The following is a 19,558-nucleotide window of genomic DNA, read 5'->3' on the forward strand; positions in this document are numbered from 1 at the left end:
GGGCCTGACTGCCCATAGGCACTACATTTTTTGCCGCCCCCCACCCCCGACCTATTATAAGGCCCCCCTGTTGTCAGAATGTGCATGGCTGCTCCTTAGCCTGGTGACTGCCTTCTCTACAAGACCCCACAAGGCATAAAGTGCAGATGGGATTGCACTTACCAGGTGTAAGGGGTGGCCGGCTGTGTGTGCAGAGTCCCTGTCCATGGCTGGTGCCGCTGCTCTCCCTTCTTGCTGCTCAGCTGTGTGGGGCGCCGGCTGCTTGATGGGGGGAAGTTGGTGTTGGTGTCCCTGCCGTGCCTTCCTCCCGGGCCCGGTGGGCGGGGCTTGATTCGGCACAGGCAGAGATGATGTCTTATTTTCTTTCCATGCATGGTCCACCCGCAGGGCTACGATAGCGGGTTCTGGTGGTGCGCACAGTGTGTGCCCCCCCCCAACTGTCAGCGCAGGAGCTGGCATCAGTAACAGTCACTGCTCCTGCGCTGTGTTTTTTTAACAGTGCTAACAGCGCAGGAGCAGTGACTGTTACTGACACCAGCTCCTGCGCTGACACCCACAGCGCTCAGCTATGTGGGCGGGGGAGCTGCGACTGCACTAAACTTTGAGGACGGAGGTATGCGGGGCAGATCGGGTGGGGGTGGGGGGGGGGGTGGTTGTAGCGGACGGTGCGCTGTGAGGAGAGATGCTCCTTGGAATAGCTGACAGCCGCTCACATAAGAGGAGGTGAGCGGCATGTCAGCGTGGCAGGGGGGAGGAGGGATGCTTGATGGAATAGCTGACAGCCGCTCACCATAGGAGGTGAGCGGCATGTCAGGCTGAGGGGGGAGTGACCACTTCACACGCTGCCGCGCTAGAAGCTGTCAGCGGGAGGAGACTTCTAGCGCGGCAGCAGCTATTAACTTGTGCAGGGCGGGCAAAAACGGGCAGTGCGGAAATCGGTGGCTTTTAAAGGGGCAGGGCGCAGCGCCCTGTAAAATAAGCCTAGCGGGAACACTATTATTTGTGCCCACACAAGTGACATCATTCATTAAACATATCTTTTCATTTATAGTGAACCCTGTGATGCCTAATTGCCTAATTCTTTGTCCCACCTGTTGCCATATTTTCTGTATATGATGACCTTCCCAAATCATATGTATAAAGGTTCCTTGAGCTATGTTACATTTTGGGCACAAGTCGCTTTTGTTTTTGTCAAACTGACTTAGTCTGCATGGGGTCACATATACTCTGTGGAGGATAAATAGTTGTATTTGCTCGTATCTGATTGACGATGCCGCCCTCATTGGCGATGCCAGCATCCTATCCCATTCCTGGTCCGTTATATTTCCTATATCTTCACTCCAGTCTTTTCTCTTTTTTTCTATCTGGGTGTTCTGGAGGTTCCCCACTAATATTTTATACATTCCTGACACCCTCATTTTCTTTCTGGGGTCTACCATTTGTTTAATCTTTGATTCCTCTATGTCAGGGGTGTCCAAACTGTTTGCGACAAGGGCCAGTTTTGGTGAGGTGAAAATGTGGGGGGCCGACCATTCTTTGAATCATTAATCGCATCAGAATGGTCCTCCACTCTGCCCCCATTCACTTTATGTCCCCCAGCCTGCCCCTTCACTGTATATTCCCCAGACTGCCCCCCCTTTCTCTGTATTTCCTCCAGCTTGCCCCCATTCACTGTATGTCCCCCACTCTGCCCCCTTCACTGTATGTCCACCATTCACTGTATGTTCCCCACTCTGCACACATTTACTCTGTCCCCCAGCCTGTCCCCCTTCTCTGAATGTCCATCACTGCCTCCATTCACTGTATGTCCCAAAGCCTGACCCTCCATTCACTGTATGTCCCAAAGCCTGACCCTCCATTCACTGTATGTCAGAAAGCCTGACCCTCCATTCACTGTATGTCCCCCAATCTGCCGCCCATTCACTGTATGACTCCCATTCACTGTATGACTCCCATTCACTATGTCCCACAGCCTGCCCCCCTTCTCTGAAGTCCATCACTGCCTCCATTCACTGTATGTCCCCCAGCCTGACCCTCCTTCACTGTATGTCCCCCACTCTGCTCCCATTGACTGTATGTCCCCCGGCCTGCCCCCTCCCTTCTCTGTATGTTTTCCAACCCCTTATGTGAGCCAGAGGATGGAGAGGCAAAGCAGGAACTTCAAGGACAGGAGATGCTTGGGCTCCCGCTGCCGCCCTCCTCCACTCTGCATGTTACGGGAGCAAGCTTCCCCCTTGCTGCAGCCCCTCCCCACACACTGCTGTCACTGATTGCGGAGTAGGGTGATATACAATTGCAGCTGCAGGGGTTGGATGCATACTCACCTGAAAGACGCCAAACCCATCTCACTGTGGCGGCCGGCACCTCCTCACTGCTACAGACAGCAAGGTATAGGCACACTCGCCGGGGTTCCACCTTTAGTGCTGTGTGTCCCGCATCTGATGCTCCACTCGCTTCTGGCTGGAGGCTGCGGCCCACTTGAAATGACCGTATGGGCCGCAATTGGCCCCCGGGCCAGACTTTGGACATGCCTGCTCTATGTTCACCCACTCTTTCCCGTATGCCATATTCAGACCATTTCTTAATTGGATATTGGCGAAAGAACATATTTTTCCCCACCTAATATTCTTTTTCCAATTGATCGAATGTTTTGATTCTTCCCCCTTCATATACTTGTTGTACGTTCTCTATTCCGTACCTACCACAGCATATTTTTATCTTTGATCCTTACAGTATATCACTATCTTTCCCTCCTTTTCCTATGGCCCATATTGGGGTCTCTGGGTCGACTCCCTCACACTCCATTATTTTGTTTGTCACTTCCCAGATTTTTTTTGCCTGTTTGATTAAGGGTCTATTTGTTTTCCCCCCTATTTTATCCAACAGTATTTGCTTTGGGGAGTATCCCACCCTAGCCTGCCATAATTGTGCTGCTATTATTATGCCAGGAGGCTGGGTACAGGACGTCAGGCGTGAGCCCGTAGTTGAGACCGCCGGTTAGGACGGCCACAGCGAACCCTACACTTACTCTGTTGAGTACCTCCGGCAGATGTCAAGCCCCTGCGAGCGCTAGTATTCACCTGTGGCCGCCGCGTTCGAAGGAGCGAGTTAGGCCCGCTCCAAACCCGAAGCAGCTAGGTCTTATGTGGGGACAAAGGGCTAGCAATCGTCAGAGGTATGCTCAAGAGGTAAACTGACTACTGGGCCTAACTGGAGATGACACCCTGTCTGCCGGCACCAGGCCAAGGACGGGAATGCGACCCAGTCGCAGTCACCGGTGGAAAGATACGGGGAATCGCCACAAACCGAGACTGGAAACAAAAACAATGAATTCCCCAAAACGACTAGAGAAGTAACAGGAACAATACCCTGTCTAACAAGGACTCCCAAGGTGGGAGAGTATCTACAGAAATCCTGAATAAGCCCCACTGCTAACGGAGACCAGCAGGGCTGACAGAGAATGCAGGGACCTAACCCTAAACAAAGAGATGGGCTGGGCAGCCAGAAATATAATAACCATATATAAGGGCAATCTGCCACTGAAAGATAATGGGAAAAACATCCAGGCTCTAGAGGAGCACTTACGTGGCCCCTGGAGGGGGAGCAGGACAAACGGAGCAAAGCAATCAATAACAGAGGTTCTTGGTATATCAATTGGCCAAGAAATATTTGCCCACCAACCAGCTTCACGGTAACCTCATTTCTGGTGGGTCCCTAATACTAAGTTTGGATCTGGGGCGCAGAACCCCAAAAAGGCCAGCATAAGCAAGTCACCCCAGGGCAGCACACAAGTGAAAAAACTAAGCTAGAAGTGTGTTAATAAGAAGGTAGCAGGAGCTAGAGGTTAAAATGTGTAGTGCTAGAGAAAGTATAATATTAGTGAAAATTAAATAGTGCTAAATAAATGTTAGGGTGTGCCACCCCGAAAGCAACTCGGTTACACCAACCCGAGGGGAGCCGCGCCCCAAATCCATCCCGAAGACTAGCAATAAGTGTCAATTTTAGGTCTTACCTTCATTGTGCCTACAGTTTGCAGTCTGTGGCTACCAGGGACCAAGCTGGTGAAATAATATTCAGATCAGGTGGGCGGGGTGCTACTCTAAGTTGAAGGAGTCCCAACCTTCAGGTGTACAGGTGTACACAATTTTAGCTTATGTGGGGGGGGGAATCTTAGAATGCACACCCAGTATACATGAGGTGCTATCATGCTGGGACTTGTAGTTCTGCAAAGAAAAACATGTGGTGCAGATGCACACTCCATATTATTAATCAAATCAATCAATAACAGAGGTTCTTGGTATATCAATTGGCCAAGAAATATTTGCCCACCAACCAGCTTCACGGTAACCTCATTTCTGGTGGGTCCCTAATACTAAGTTTGGATCTGGGGCGCAGAACCCCAAAAAGGCCAGCATAAGCAAGTCACCCCAGGGCAGCACACAAGTGAAAAAACTAAGCTAGAAGTGTGTTAATAAGAAGGTAGCAGGAGCTAGAGGTTAAAATGTGTAGTGCTAGAGAAAGTATAATATTAGTGAAAATTAAATAGTGCTAAATAAATGTTAGGGTGTGCCACCCCGAAAGCAACTCGGTTACACCAACCCGAGGGGAGCCGCGCCCCAAATCCATCCCGAAGACTAGCAATAAGTGTCAATTTTAGGTCTTACCTTCATTGTGCCTACAGTTTGCAGTCTGTGGCTACCAGGGACCAAGCTGGTGAAATAATATTCAGATCAGGTGGGCGGGGTGCTACTCTAAGTTGAAGGAGTCCCAACCTTCAGGTGTACAGGTGTACACAATTTTAGCTTATGTGGGGGGGGAATCTTAGAATGCACACCCAGTATACATGAGGTGCTATCATGCTGGGACTTGTAGTTCTGCAAAGAAAAACATGTGGTGCAGATGCACTTATTGCTAGTCTTCGGGATGGATTTGGGGCGCGGCTCCCCTCGGGTTGGTGTAACCGAGTTGCTTTCGGGGTGGCACACCCTAACATTTATTTAGCACTATTTAATTTTCACTAATATTATACTTTCTCTAGCACTACACATTTTAACCTCTAGCTCCTGCTACCTTCTTATTAACACACTTCTAGCTTAGTTTTTTCACTTGTGTGCTGCCCTGGGGTGACTTGCTTATGCTGGCCTTTTTGGGGTTCTGCGCCCCAGATCCAAACTTAGTATTAGGGACCCACCAGAAATGAGGTTACCGTGAAGCTGGTTGGTGGGCAAATATTTCTTGGCCAATTGATATACCAAGAACCTCTGTTATTGATTGATTTGATTAATAATATGGAGTGTGCATCTGCACCACATGTTTTTCTTTGCAGAACTACAAGTCCCAGCATGATAGCACCTCATGTATACTGGGTGTGCATTCTAAGATTCCCCCCCCACATAAGCTAAAATTGTGTACACCTGTACACCTGAAGGTTGGGACTCCTTCAACTTAGAGTAGCACCCCGCCCACCTGATCTGAATATTATTTCACCAGCTTGGTCCCTGGTAGCCACAGACTGCAAACTGTAGGCACAATGAAGGTAAGACCTAAAATTGACACTTATTGCTAGTCTTCGGGATGGATTTGGGGCGCGGCTCCCCTCGGGTTGGTGTAACCGAGTTGCTTTCGGGGTGGCACACCCTAACATTTATTTAGCACTATTTAATTTTCACTAATATTATACTTTCTCTAGCACTACACATTTTAACCTCTAGCTCCTGCTACCTTCTTATTAACACACTTCTAGCTTAGTTTTTTCACTTGTGTGCTGCCCTGGGGTGACTTGCTTATGCTGGCCTTTTTGGGGTTCTGCGCCCCAGATCCAAACTTAGTATTAGGGACCCACCAGAAATGAGGTTACCGTGAAGCTGGTTGGTGGGCAAATATTTCTTGGCCAATTGATATACCAAGAACCTCTGTTATTGATTGATTTGATTAATAATATGGAGTGTGCATCTGCACCACATGTTTTTCTTTGCAGAACTACAAGTCCCAGCATGATAGCACCTCATGTATACTGGGTGTGCATTCTAAGATTCCCCCCCCACATAAGCTAAAATTGTGTACACCTGTACACCTGAAGGTTGGGACTCCTTCAACTTAGAGTAGCACCCCGCCCACCTGATCTGAATATTATTTCACCAGCTTGGTCCCTGGTAGCCACAGACTGCAAACTGTAGGCACAATGAAGGTAAGACCTAAAATTGACACTTATTGCTAGTCTTCGGGATGGATTTGGGGCGCGGCTCCCCTCGGGTTGGTGTAACCGAGTTGCTTTCGGGGTGGCACACCCTAACATTTATTTAGCACTATTTAATTTTCACTAATATTATACTTTCTCTAGCACTACACATTTTAACCTCTAGCTCCTGCTACCTTCTTATTAACACACTTCTAGCTTAGTTTTTTCACTTGTGTGCTGCCCTGGGGTGACTTGCTTATGCTGGCCTTTTTGGGGTTCTGCGCCCCAGATCCAAACTTAGTATTAGGGACCCACCAGAAATGAGGTTACCGTGAAGCTGGTTGGTGGGCAAATATTTCTTGGCCAATTGATATACCAAGAACCTCTGTTATTGATTGATTTGATTAATAATATGGAGTGTGCATCTGCACCACATGTTTTTCTTTGCAGAACTACAAGTCCCAGCATGATAGCACCTCATGTATACTGGGTGTGCATTCTAAGATTCCCCCCCCACATAAGCTAAAATTGTGTACACCTGTACACCTGAAGGTTGGGACTCCTTCAACTTAGAGTAGCACCCCGCCCACCTGATCTGAATATTATTTCACCAGCTTGGTCCCTGGTAGCCACAGACTGCAAACTGTAGGCACAATGAAGGTAAGACCTAAAATTGACACTTATTGCTAGTCTTCGGGATGGATTTGGGGCGCGGCTCCCCTCGGGTTGGTGTAACCGAGTTGCTTTCGGGGTGGCACACCCTAACATTTATTTAGCACTATTTAATTTTCACTAATATTATACTTTCTCTAGCACTACACATTTTAACCTCTAGCTCCTGCTACCTTCTTATTAACACACTTCTAGCTTAGTTTTTTCACTTGTGTGCTGCCCTGGGGTGACTTGCTTATGCTGGCCTTTTTGGGGTTCTGCGCCCCAGATCCAAACTTAGTATTAGGGACCCACCAGAAATGAGGTTACCGTGAAGCTGGTTGGTGGGCAAATATTTCTTGGCCAATTGATATACCAAGAACCTCTGTTATTGATTGATTTGATTAATAATATGGAGTGTGCATCTGCACCACATGTTTTTCTTTGCAGAACTACAAGTCCCAGCATGATAGCACCTCATGTATACTGGGTGTGCATTCTAAGATTCCCCCCCCACATAAGCTAAAATTGTGTACACCTGTACACCTGAAGGTTGGGACTCCTTCAACTTAGAGTAGCACCCCGCCCACCTGATCTGAATATTATTTCACCAGCTTGGTCCCTGGTAGCCACAGACTGCAAACTGTAGGCACAATGAAGGTAAGACCTAAAATTGACACTTATTGCTAGTCTTCGGGATGGATTTGGGGCGCGGCTCCCCTCGGGTTGGTGTAACCGAGTTGCTTTCGGGGTGGCACACCCTAACATTTATTTAGCACTATTTAATTTTCACTAATATTATACTTTCTCTAGCACTACACATTTTAACCTCTAGCTCCTGCTACCTTCTTATTAACACACTTCTAGCTTAGTTTTTTCACTTGTGTGCTGCCCTGGGGTGACTTGCTTATGCTGGCCTTTTTGGGGTTCTGCGCCCCAGATCCAAACTTAGTATTAGGGACCCACCAGAAATGAGGTTACCGTGAAGCTGGTTGGTGGGCAAATATTTCTTGGCCAATTGATATACCAAGAACCTCTGTTATTGATTGATTTGATTAATAATATGGAGTGTGCATCTGCACCACATGTTTTTCTTTGCAGAACTACAAGTCCCAGCATGATAGCACCTCATGTATACTGGGTGTGCATTCTAAGATTCCCCCCCCACACAAACGGAGCAAAGGCACCAGGACTGCTGAACCAGAGATTCTGGAAGACGGTCTGGGAGCTGGAAGGGCGACCAGGATAGCTAGGGAAAAGCTATAACCGGCGCCATGTTGCCTGCGCCCATCCCTTAAGAAGGATGGTGCAGTCAATCAATGGCGCCGCCAAACACCCGGCCTCCGGAAGAATGTATTTCAGGATGACCGAGCGTGCCTCTCTTGGCGTCCCCTGTTGCCTGGCAACCGCTGAGCGGCTGCAGGGGAACGCCGAGAGGCCTGTGCCGCGCGCCCCTGCCTGGCGGAAGTACTGTCACTCCACCGGACGGAAGTGACGGACGCTCGGCTGAGCCGGGCGGAAGAGCTGTGTGTGCCCTACGCACACCAGCCCCCTGCAGCCGAGTGTCCGAGACGCTGACAGCCATATAATAAAATTTGAAATGTGGTAGTCCTTTTCCCCCCGGATTTTTGTTCCTGACCAACGTATCTATTCTTATTCTAGCCCTCTTATTCCCCCCAGATAAAGGAGGAAGTTATACTGTCTATATTCTTAAAATTTTTTCCTGGACTATACATAGGGGATTGCTGGAATACATACAGCATTTTGGGAAGTACCACTATCTTTATTAAATTAATTCTACCGGTCACAGATAGTGGTAGTTTCCTCCATGTTTTAGTTTTCCTTTGGTACCACTTAATCAGAGGGACCACATTCATTTTAACAAAATCTTTAGCATTATTTGAAATTCGTATCCCTAGATATTTCATGTTATCTACCCATTTCAATGATCCCTCCTGCTCACTATTTAGGGGGCATTTGCCTCTGAATGGTATTATATTTGATTTGGGTACTCTTTACCTAGCACGGCGACCATCGCGACCATCGCGACCATCGCATGCACTAAAAAACGGGTGCGATGCGATGCCCGCGATGCCCGCGATTTCCCATAGGGACCAATGTTAAAAATCAAATTGGTCGCGATTTTAGTGTTAAAAGTCAGATTGGTCGCGATTTTTACATAGGAATCAATGTTAAATGGGCCACAGAGCCCTAATAGTCCCCCTGAAGTGTGAAATGGCCCCCACAATTTTTAACGCCACCCCACGATCAACGTGAACCCGAAGCGTGGCGAGCGCAGCGAGCCCGCGAGGGGCGGCGGTACGCGTCCTCCGACCTTTTCATACCCCCACTATCCACGTCGGCGTGGAGTTGAGAATAGAATAGTGTGGCGAGCGCAGCGAGGGGACGCGGATACCTTCACAGGTAAACGCGTCCCCTCGCGGGCTTCACAGGTGTCCGCGTCGCCACGGACACCTGTGAAGCCCGTGAGGGGACGCGTATAACTGTGAAGGTATCCGCGTCCCCTCGCGGGGCTCGCCACGCTTCGGGCTCGGTGGCTCGCTGCGCTCGCCACACTATTCTGTTCTCAACTCCACGCCGACGTGGATAGTGGGGGTATGAAAAGGTCGGAGGACGCGTACCGCCGCCCCTCGCGGGCTCGCTGCGCTCGCCACGCTTCGGGTTCACTTTGATCCTGGGGTGGCGTTAAAAATTGTGGGGGCCATTTCACACTTCAGGGGGACTATTAGGGCTCTGTGGCCCATTTAACATTGTTTCCTATGTAAAAATCGCGGGCATTGAGCCAATTAACGCTAAAATCGCGACCAATCTGACTTTTAACATTGATCCCTATGGGAAAATCGCGGGCATCGCGTCGCACCCGTTTTTGATTTACCCGCGATGCCCGCGATTTTTTACCCCCGACGCCCGCGATTGTAATCGCGGGCGCCGTGACAGGTAAAGAGTACCTTGATTTGTTCCAGTTGATCCTTATTGCCTCTAAGCATGCTAACACAATTGGTAGTTCAGTACTTTCATTTTGCATGTATATCAACATGTCGTCAGCATATAATGATATTATTTTTTTTCTCCCTCCTACTTTCCCTTGACCTAAGCCCCTCAGCCCCGGATTTTGTCTAAGGGCACATGCCAGTGGCTCTATAGCCAAGTTGAACAAGGCCGAGGACAGCGGGCATCCCTGCCATGTTCCCCTTGCCAGTTCAAACTTTTCTGTTACATACCCATTCACCGATATTCTGGCTTTAGGGGCAGCGTACAGGTTTTTTATCCATTTTATGAACACACGCTGAACACTTCCCATAGATACCCCCACTCTATGCTGTCATATGCTTTAGCAGCATCTAGTGAGATAATGGCAGTGTCACATTCCTGTTCTTGTTCTACTTGTAGATTCACATAGAACCTTCTGATATTTATTGCCGTACTCTTGTCCCTACAGAATCCTGTCTGATCTTTGTGTACAAGATTTGGCATTACTCCCTCCAATCTCCCTGCCAATATTTTAGCCAATATTTTGGCATCTGTATTGATCAGGGAGATTTGTCTGTACGCCTCTAGTGTTTTTGGGTCTTTGTCTTCTTTTAATAATAATGCAATTACTGCCTCACTCATTGACTCTGGGATTTTCCCCTCTTGCAAACTTCTGTTGAACATTTCTACCATTTTTGGAGCCACTGTATTACAATATTTTTTTATGTAGCTCTAATGAAATTGTCGCTCCCTGGCGCTTTTCCTGTAGGGGCGGATATGATAGCTTGTTTCACTTCCTCTATTGTGATCGGTTGTTCTAGTATAGCACTCTCATCTTCACTTAGGCTTAGTAAATCTACCCTCTTCAAAAAGCTTCCTAATTCCATCTCTATATCTCCAATTGTGGAAGAATCTTTTTGTCCCCTCTGGCCAGCTGTGCCATGAAGCTAACTAATATATCATACAATATATACTTATTGTGTGCTAGAAAGGACTCTTGTTTCACTGCTCGTTTTTGGACTTCATCCATCCATATTATATTTGCATTTAACCATTCTGCTTTAGCTTCTTCTGTTTTTTTTTCTCGCCAATACTTTTCCTCCAAAGCCTTACTCACTCTCTCTGCTTCCACATTTTCTTCCCTAGCCCTTTTTTTTAATTTGTGCTATCCTTTTGATGAGTGACCCCCTCATGCATGTTTTGCCAGCATCCTATACTACCTCACCTGATGCTGAACCCTCATTTTTTTTTTTAGTAACTTTCCCAATCCTCGATCACCTCCAAACCCGCACCCATCTGCTCTAGCCATGACGGGTGACATTTCCATATCCGCATACCCTTTTCCACTTGTTCTTTCAGGTCGACCAAGATGGGTGCATGGTCAGAAATTCCCCGAGGCATGTACTCCACCTGTTCCACCTGAAGAAAAAGAGTTTTATCCATAAATGCCATATCTATACGGGACAGTGACTCATATGAATGGGAATAACATGAATACATGCTGGTTTTGGGGTGCTTCTGCCTCCACCAATCTTTCTACCCAATGTCTTCAATAAAATGATGTAACCCTTTATTTCCTATGCTCTTACATGGGCCTCCCTTCCTCCATCTATCCAATTTTGTATCCAAGACATTATTCATGTCTCCCATACATAAAACCGCAGCCCCTTCTGCTTTGGCTGTAAATTCCACCGCCTTCCTCAAGACATCGTGTTGGAACAGAGGTGGGATGTATACTGCCAGCACACACACCTCCATGTTGTACAGTTGGCCTTGCAGGAATACATATCTACCCATCTCATCTATCTCTTGTCTCTCACAGCTAAATGGCACACTTTTATGAAACAACACAAGACTCCTCTGGCGGCAGAGGAGTTGCTAGAGTGATACATACTGCCCACCCATGCCCTTTTTAGGACTTTTGTTCCCCCCCCCCCCCAAATGTGTTTACCCTGGGCATATAATCTGTGCCCCATATTCTTTGACTTGGTTCAGTACCATAGCTCTTTTAATTCTATCATTTACCCTCGTACATTCCAATATATTATCTTAACCATTTTAACATTTCATTTATAATATACATTTTTGGGCACTTTTGTCAACCATTCTACGATATAAAAAAAAACCAAAAAAAAACTTGTTGGACCTAGAAACGTCTTATCAGTTCATATTTTTATGCTCTTGCTTTAGGTTTATATCCTTCCAGCCATGCAGCCACTTCCTATGGACTAGTAAAAAATGTAGTCTGTCCGTCCACAATTATCCTCAATTTTGCTGGAAACATCATGGAGTACTGAATGTTTAACTCGCTCAGCCTTTTTTTGATGTTTACAAATGTCACTCTCTCATTTTGGACTTCTCTGGCAAAGTCTGGGAATATCATTATATTGATCCCATTGATCGTAAGGCTGCGACTCCTAGCCGTGCGAATTATAGTGTCCCGGTATCTATAATTTAAAATTTTTACTATGAAAGTTCTGGCAGGGGCACCTGGCAGTTGTGCTCTCATTGGCACACGATGGGCACGCTTCACACAAAATTGTGCTGTGAACGTCTCTTTGCCGAACTGGGCTTTCAGCCAGGATTCCAACCATGCTTCTGAGTTGTCTCCCTCTATCTTCTCCAGGACCCCAATTATCCTAATATTGCGGGGGAGGCGCCCCTCCATTTCAGCCATTTGTTTCTGTACGCTAGTCACAGTCTCTGTAAATGTTTTGATCTGTGCCACCATGGGTTCTTGTGCATCCTCCATCTGAGATATTCTAGATTCTGCCTCATTGATCCTGCTTTACCATCTGTTTCAGTAGGACAATTTCTGCTTGGGTCTACTCGATCTTTCCACTCAGTCTTTCCTCACTGCCATTTATAGCATCTAACAATTTTTGAAATGTGGCCTCTGGCACCGGGTCAGCTAGGGTGTATTTAGACAAGGCTGCTTTATTAGGGGATAGGGACTCTCGTGGTTCCATATTTGGAGCTTTAGACTGAATATTGCTGCTATTTCTTGAGAACCTTTCCAGCTTTGCAGCTGCTGCTGCTTGCCTTGTCTTCCCCATTCTCCTATGAGCTGTTCAGGATGTCACACTGATTTTGCTTAATACTCAGCCTGTGCTCCACAGACAATGGCTCAGGTGTATCTACGGTTTTAAGCCTTTTGATTTATATTATCCTCTGGGTCCACAGCTGCATTTACATAGCCAGCCTTCTATGCCTTGACCCGTCCCTCAGCCCACCAGCATGTACCGGTACCTGGTTGCCTGCATCCTTCATCTGCTTATAGATGCTTATCCCGAGGCCTTTTTTCCTGCTATAGACATCTTGTCCCAGTTATCCGGCCATTTCTTGCTGCATAGAGCACCATCTGCCCCCTTTTTGCGGTTTCACTTCTCTGCCGTCTGGTGTGCCTTGCTCCGTGGACCGACACCGCGCCCCCCTGCTGACCTCGTGGCTCCCCTCCATCACTTCCTGCCGCCCGTCACGTCACACACCTGGCGCCCATTGCTGGCATGACGCTGTCTGCAGCTGCGACTCCCCTCCCTCACTCCACTGCCTCACGCCTGTAGCCTGCCTTCCTGCGACTCTCCTCCCACAATTGTGGCCCTACAATGGCATACAATGCGATGGTATACAATTTAAAATTGTATAGCATCAGCTGCCATCGCGTAACATCGCATCGCATACCATCGTATGCCTTATGGTATGCGATGCGATGAGCGCCGTGCTAGGAAACAAGTACCCTTTATTTATCCTATCTTAACTGAATTTTACTGTACTTGCCTGCTTATGTGTATTATGTAACCTGCTTAGTTGTATGACTCCAATACAAGCTGTAGGTATATCCTGCACATCTCTGGTGGGAGAGCCATATCATTGCGGTCTCGAGCCATTAGTATTTTGTCTCCATGTTTGGGTAATTAGGGGTTCTAGATAGCTAGTGGGTTAGTGTTGGGATAGGTGGGGATAAGACGTTATGGGATCCAGGTATGCCTGTGTTGAGGTATGTTATAAAGGGTTGGGGGTTACAGTATGGGAAGGTTTGTTTTGAGAGGGAATTTTATTTTATTTTAAGCTTGACATGTCACTGTCCGTAGTGGTGTTATCACATCCTGCTCGATATATGCTCATTCTGATAACTACTATATTTACGCTGAGCGATTTTCTATATTATACTATGCTAAGATGGTCACCTATACACTCCTGCTTTTCCATATTTGTCAGCTGCCGAATGGCGCCTTCGGGCAATTCAGTGTCAGAAATCATCCAGGAATTGTGCTCAACACTGTGTACCTGATATTAATACCTGCTTCTACTTTAGTCTTATACCAAGTATATAGACATGTCTGCCCACTTGGGTGCTTTGTTTGTTTGTTTGTTATATTGAAAAATCAATAAAAACTATTGAATTAAAAAAAAAAAAAAGTGGATTGCCTTTGCATAAGGTGGATATTCTGTAGGATGCAGTGCAGGTATCAATGCAGAAAGGCATGTCCTTGTGTTTCCCTTCTATGGGCGGGATGCTATATAGCAGAAATGCGGTAAAAACCCCGTTTTCGGGGTTTCTACCGCATTTCTATATGCTATATGGCGCCTCCGCAGTGTCAGCGCTGCGGAGGGAATCGCCAGCTAAAGCTGGCGAATCCCTGCAGAAGCCTATGGGCTTCTTACCGCAGCGCTGTTTGAGGGATCCGTCACGGATCCCTCCCAGCGTGCCCTGCGGCCGGCGCCGGGGTCTGCGCATGCGCAGATGGACTCCCGGGTCACAGACCCGGAAGTCCAGTGCCGGCACCGCATCGCAAGGGACAGCTCTTACCGCAAGAGCTGTCCCTTGCATGAATAACGGCATATGTTATAGCATATGCCGTTATTAAAAATGCGATGTCCGGCGAAGGGGGGCCGCGGATGTTATAACATCCCGCCCTATGTCCCTATATATTGTAAGCTTGCAGCAGGTCCCTCTTACCTCCAAGTCTGTCTGTTGTTACCCAGTTTGTTGTATCACTGTTCACTGTAAAGTGCAACGGAATCTGCTGCGCTATATAAGAAACTGTAAATAATTCTGCAATGTAAAAACTTAAGTATAGAGAAGTCATTTTCCACAGACAATGCCCAGTCAATAAAATGACTGGGCATTGTCTGTGGAAAATGACTTCTCTATACTTAAGTTTTTACATTGCAGAATGGAAGCTGGGAGCACTATAGACATGCTGGGAGGGAAGGAATGGCTTTTGGTCCAGTTCTCTTTCTGGGCCTTATTTTGGTTCATTCTTTCTGACAAAATCCTTCTTAGATGGACAAAACCATGTGCACTGCAGGGGGGGGCAGATGTAACATGTGCAGAGAGAATTAGATTTGGGTGAGTAATTTTGTTTCTGTGCAGGGGAAATACTGACTGCTTTATTTTTACACTGCAATATAGATCTCACTTTGAAGTAAAACCCCACCCAAATCTAATTCTCTCTGCACATGTTACATCTGCCCCACCTGCAGTGCACATGGTTTTGCCCATCTAAGAAGGATTTTGTCAGAAAGAATGAAACAAAATAAGGCCCTCTATGTCCCTGCCAAATAAATCTATAATCGCTGTGTATTACGTATGGCAGCTTCACATATGTGCATTTTGTTGACCATAAGCATTGTGGTTTTTCGCATAATTAGATTTATTTAGCACCACCCTTGCCTACACTGGTATGGAATTATTAATAAATGACAACTGATTTACTTTTAGTTTATGGTGCACACTCCTCTCTATGCATCAGTAACACAGAGCAAACTATTCCAAATATTTAAGACATGCTGGTAGGGGGTGTGATTATATGGTCAACAGAAAAACTGTTGACACTAGGTCAACCTTTATTGGCTAATAGGCCAAAGGTCATCATGGAAAATGTCGACATGAGTTTTCATGTTTCTTCTTTTGAAAAAAAAAAGGGACTTCATTCATACTTTACCATCCCAAAGGAAATATAATAGTGTGCTGAGAGCAGCGTGGCACCGTGCCCAAAGCATTGTGGGCAAAGCGAGCCATACAGCACACTTTTACTGTGAGCATATTGACAGACAAAGAAATACAACCCCCACCCTCATGTCAACCTTCTGTGTATGTCGACCTTTGGCCTGTAGACCAATAGTGGTCGACCTAATGACTGTTGACCTTTTTGCTGTCGACCCTATGACCGAGTGCCTTAGCTATAAATTTTGGTGCCCTGCGCCAAAAAGGGAATTGGTGTGTGAGCACTGCACATGCACAGCTATTTACGGCCCTGCTGGCAGCACCATTAAATATGGTAAGTACTCCTTGACCAAAACTAATATAAGATGTACTGTAACAAAGTGTTTTGGTTCATGAGGACTTAACCAGTCTCATATAAACAGTCTTTCACAGTTTTCATCTTTTTGAATGTTTTTTTTCTGCGTAGTGCTTTCTCCAGATTTAATAGAAATATATCAGATTTTATAATGGCACATATATACAGTAGTGGTGAGCAACAAATAAATTTTTTAATCGTGGTTAATCACATGACATTTTTATGATTAACTGCGATTAATCACATTGTTCGGGACATAAGTGCCGCTTACATACAATATCTTGGCCAGGGATTCCAAGCTTGTTGCCGGTAGAAATACATGCATGCTGCCATAGGGGTTAAATGCTTGTTGCCAGGGGGGTGAAATACATGCTTGCTGCCATAAAGGGTTAAATGCTCGTTGCCAGGGGGAGATCATCTTTTAATTGGGGGGGGGGGGGTCGGCACTGCTGCTGAGACCCGGCGCCCCTCCAAAGATGGCTGCAGCAGCAAAGGAGACAGCTGCTAGAGGTGCATGTCTTCTCAGTGGCGGTGGCCATTTTTGGAGGGACGCAGGGTCTCTGTAATGTTGTCAGAGACTGTGCCTCCGCAATACCGCCTCCCCCACAACGTTAACAGCGATAAATATTTTAATCCCTGATAAAGTGCTGCCGCGTTAACACAATATTAATGTGCCCAGCACTAATACACTAATATACAGTAACACTATTTACTTCTTACAGAAATTGGGCTAGTTTGCATCTTAAACTGAAACAACACAACTTTGCATTTAAATATTTTATTTGAGAAATCTTTTTTCCCAGTCTGATAAATGCAAAGTAGACTTTAGTGCTGCAATGTTTTCTGAATAACAGCGGAGCAGACCATGTAAAAACATGCAGTATAATCTGAGAAAAGAACTCACGTTTGAGGTAATTCTGCTCTTGTGTGCTCCCTGTGACTGCAGCAGCTGCTTGTCCTGTGTAGATGACAGTAGTGCCATCCACTTTCATCTCTTGTGGAGAAGAAGGCTGGTCCTGTGTAATTCACCCTTCTATTGAATACAACTGAACTAGCTGATGCTCTGCATATATACAAAAAAGTGAAAACGCCCAGGCTGCTACATTTAGATAAACAGTTATAATGGGAGTTTTTTACACTATTCTGCTCCTCAACAGCACACCCAATTTAGTTTTAATCTAACCACTTCCTTGCTTTGTGAATGAGAAATGCATTTGTAATCAATCTGTTGCCATGCTAATGTGTTTGCCCTTTTCATCAGAATTATGTGACAGTCAGCAAATTATATATTTCTTTCAGTGATAACAGAACATGTCAGAAGATTTGAAGAAAAGATTAGAATTTCCTAATTCTCTTATTCAGACACAGGTATGATGTTTTACATTTTTCAGTACCTTTTTAAAGACACATTAGAAAAGTAAAATAAAATTGTATCTATCTACAGACATTCCTCACGTAACAACTATGCCTGTTTAACAACTACTCAGACTTACAACCTGGCCTTCGTTTATGGACCGCACTGCGACTGCTCAGACTTACGACTCCGTCCTTGTGTCCTGCCTACCCATTCATACTTACGACCTGCCCAGACTGTTTAGTGACCCATGCTGTACATGTTTTGCAGCGTCTCTTGGACATGTCAGAGAATAGTATGACTTTTCTTTATTTAGAAGTGTACTTGTATTATGTATTTTTAATACATGTTTGTGTATATAAATAGTGGTATTTTAAGCTAGCAAAGCGCTCCTTCCACAGGATAAATTTGAGGCTTATACCTGAAGGCACCATTCAGGTAGGTTTTCAAAGAAGGAGAGCGTACGGTGCCAGATCACATATATAACACTGTAAAAGCACTCAATCATATTATTACAAAGGACATAAAACGCATCGGACATTACAAAGGACATAAAAGACATTAACGCATCGCAGCAGCAACAAAATCTAAAATTTGAATACCGGAGAACCCCAAAATAAACCCAATTACTGCTAGCAAAATAAAATCCCCGGGAAAAAAAACAACAAAGCAAACCTTTCCATAACCCCCTGCCCTGTATGACCTGACCCCAACTGTGGTATACCTGGATCCCTAATAACTTACCCTTATCCAGCTAACTACTGTATGCTAACTCACCTAATTCTATTTCCCTCCCTCCCCTCCCTAATTAAAGGATAGTAAACGGATAATTATCAGGGGCATAAAAACAGAATATTCTTAGCTAGTTTAAGGCCAGCCTTCCAGCATGTAGATGGCACATAGTAATAAGTCTATTCATCAGGATATATTGATTGGTTGAGAGATAAACAGCTTAAAGCGTATATGGAAAAGTGCAAGAGGGACAAGCCCTCAGAAGCACAGAGTTAGACCATACTGGCACCGTATTCCCACATCTGGACTGTTAAGTACCATATCACAAACAAAGTATTTTGACAGAGTCACTTGTAGCAGAAAACAACATTAGAAGAAAACAACAAACAATAAAAATAAAAGATAGTAACATAAGGCATATGTAATGTTAAGACATGCTAATGATCAACAGGAAAAATAATATGGGTAAAGGTGAACAGAATCTTCACTTCAAGTTAGAACGAGTCACTTGTCTCGCCAGTTCTCAGTTCCCTGATGGGATAAGACCATCATCCTGTATGGATTATCATTCTGATGAGGACTATTCAAGGAATATCTGGGGCGTAGAGAGGTCAAAGACCAGGAGCATCTCGCAGCCATTGGTGATAGAAGAGAAGGATGAGTACTTAGTATTTCACCAGCAATATTCACAGGGATAATGCACCAATTGGTCTCATATTTACATAGGTCAAAATAAGAGTCCAGTGTTGTGTTAATGGCTGCTGCAGGATAAACCAAACGTGTAGTAGATTCAGAAATATCACCCGCAGCCTCTGTGTAAGGCATGAAGAGTGGATGTGACACCTCTGAGACAAGAGACAAGAGATTCTAGCAGAGGAAGCGTATATTGCACGTAGGATTTGTGTAACACAGGATTCCATGTTTATCCAGAAAGTAAGTAACTCAGGGGATTCACGATTGCGCTGTTAGAGTATACTTGCCGCTGTAGGGGTCGCTTGATAGCAATGTGTTATTCCAAAGGAGAGCTAACAAATAACTCCAAGCGCCACCGGCACCGACCGACATCCACCGGAGCTTAGGCAGCCTTTAATGAGCACGGCAGCTCAGTGTTCTGACAACCAGGGCAAGATGGTGCCGGTCCCTCCAGTGCGGTCAGCGGCAGTGTGTCTTAGCCAAGACCTCTTCCCACTTCCTCCGCTAAGCTTGCTGGAGAAACCACCAGCCTGTACTTGCGCCCCCCCCCCCCCCCAGACCGCCAGGTCACCTTGATCAGGGTGCTGTGCAGCAGGGTACTGTGTCTGGCGCAAGGGAACTCGGTCTGCAGATCCCCAGCTCCCGGGAACTGGC

The 19,558-nt window shown here is 46.0% G+C and overlaps 1 protein-coding gene across 1 annotated transcript in view; it reads left to right on the top strand.

Moving 5' to 3' along the window:
- FOCAD (focadhesin) overlaps positions 1 to 19,558 on the top strand; it is a 253,346-nt gene that overhangs the window by 6,550 nt on the left and 227,238 nt on the right. The window contains exon 2 of the mRNA XM_083184719.1: positions 17,425 to 17,493. Coding sequence (XP_083040845.1) covers positions 17,437 to 17,493 — 57 coding nt within the window. The 5' untranslated portion in view covers positions 17,425 to 17,436. The remainder of the gene's footprint in view (positions 1 to 17,424; positions 17,494 to 19,558) is intronic.

Source organism: Crinia signifera, chromosome 1 (genome assembly GCF_055691185.1).
Source record: "Crinia signifera chromosome 1, ASM5569118v1, whole genome shotgun sequence".
In the NCBI taxonomy this organism is placed as follows: Eukaryota; Metazoa; Chordata; class Amphibia; order Anura; family Myobatrachidae; genus Crinia; species Crinia signifera.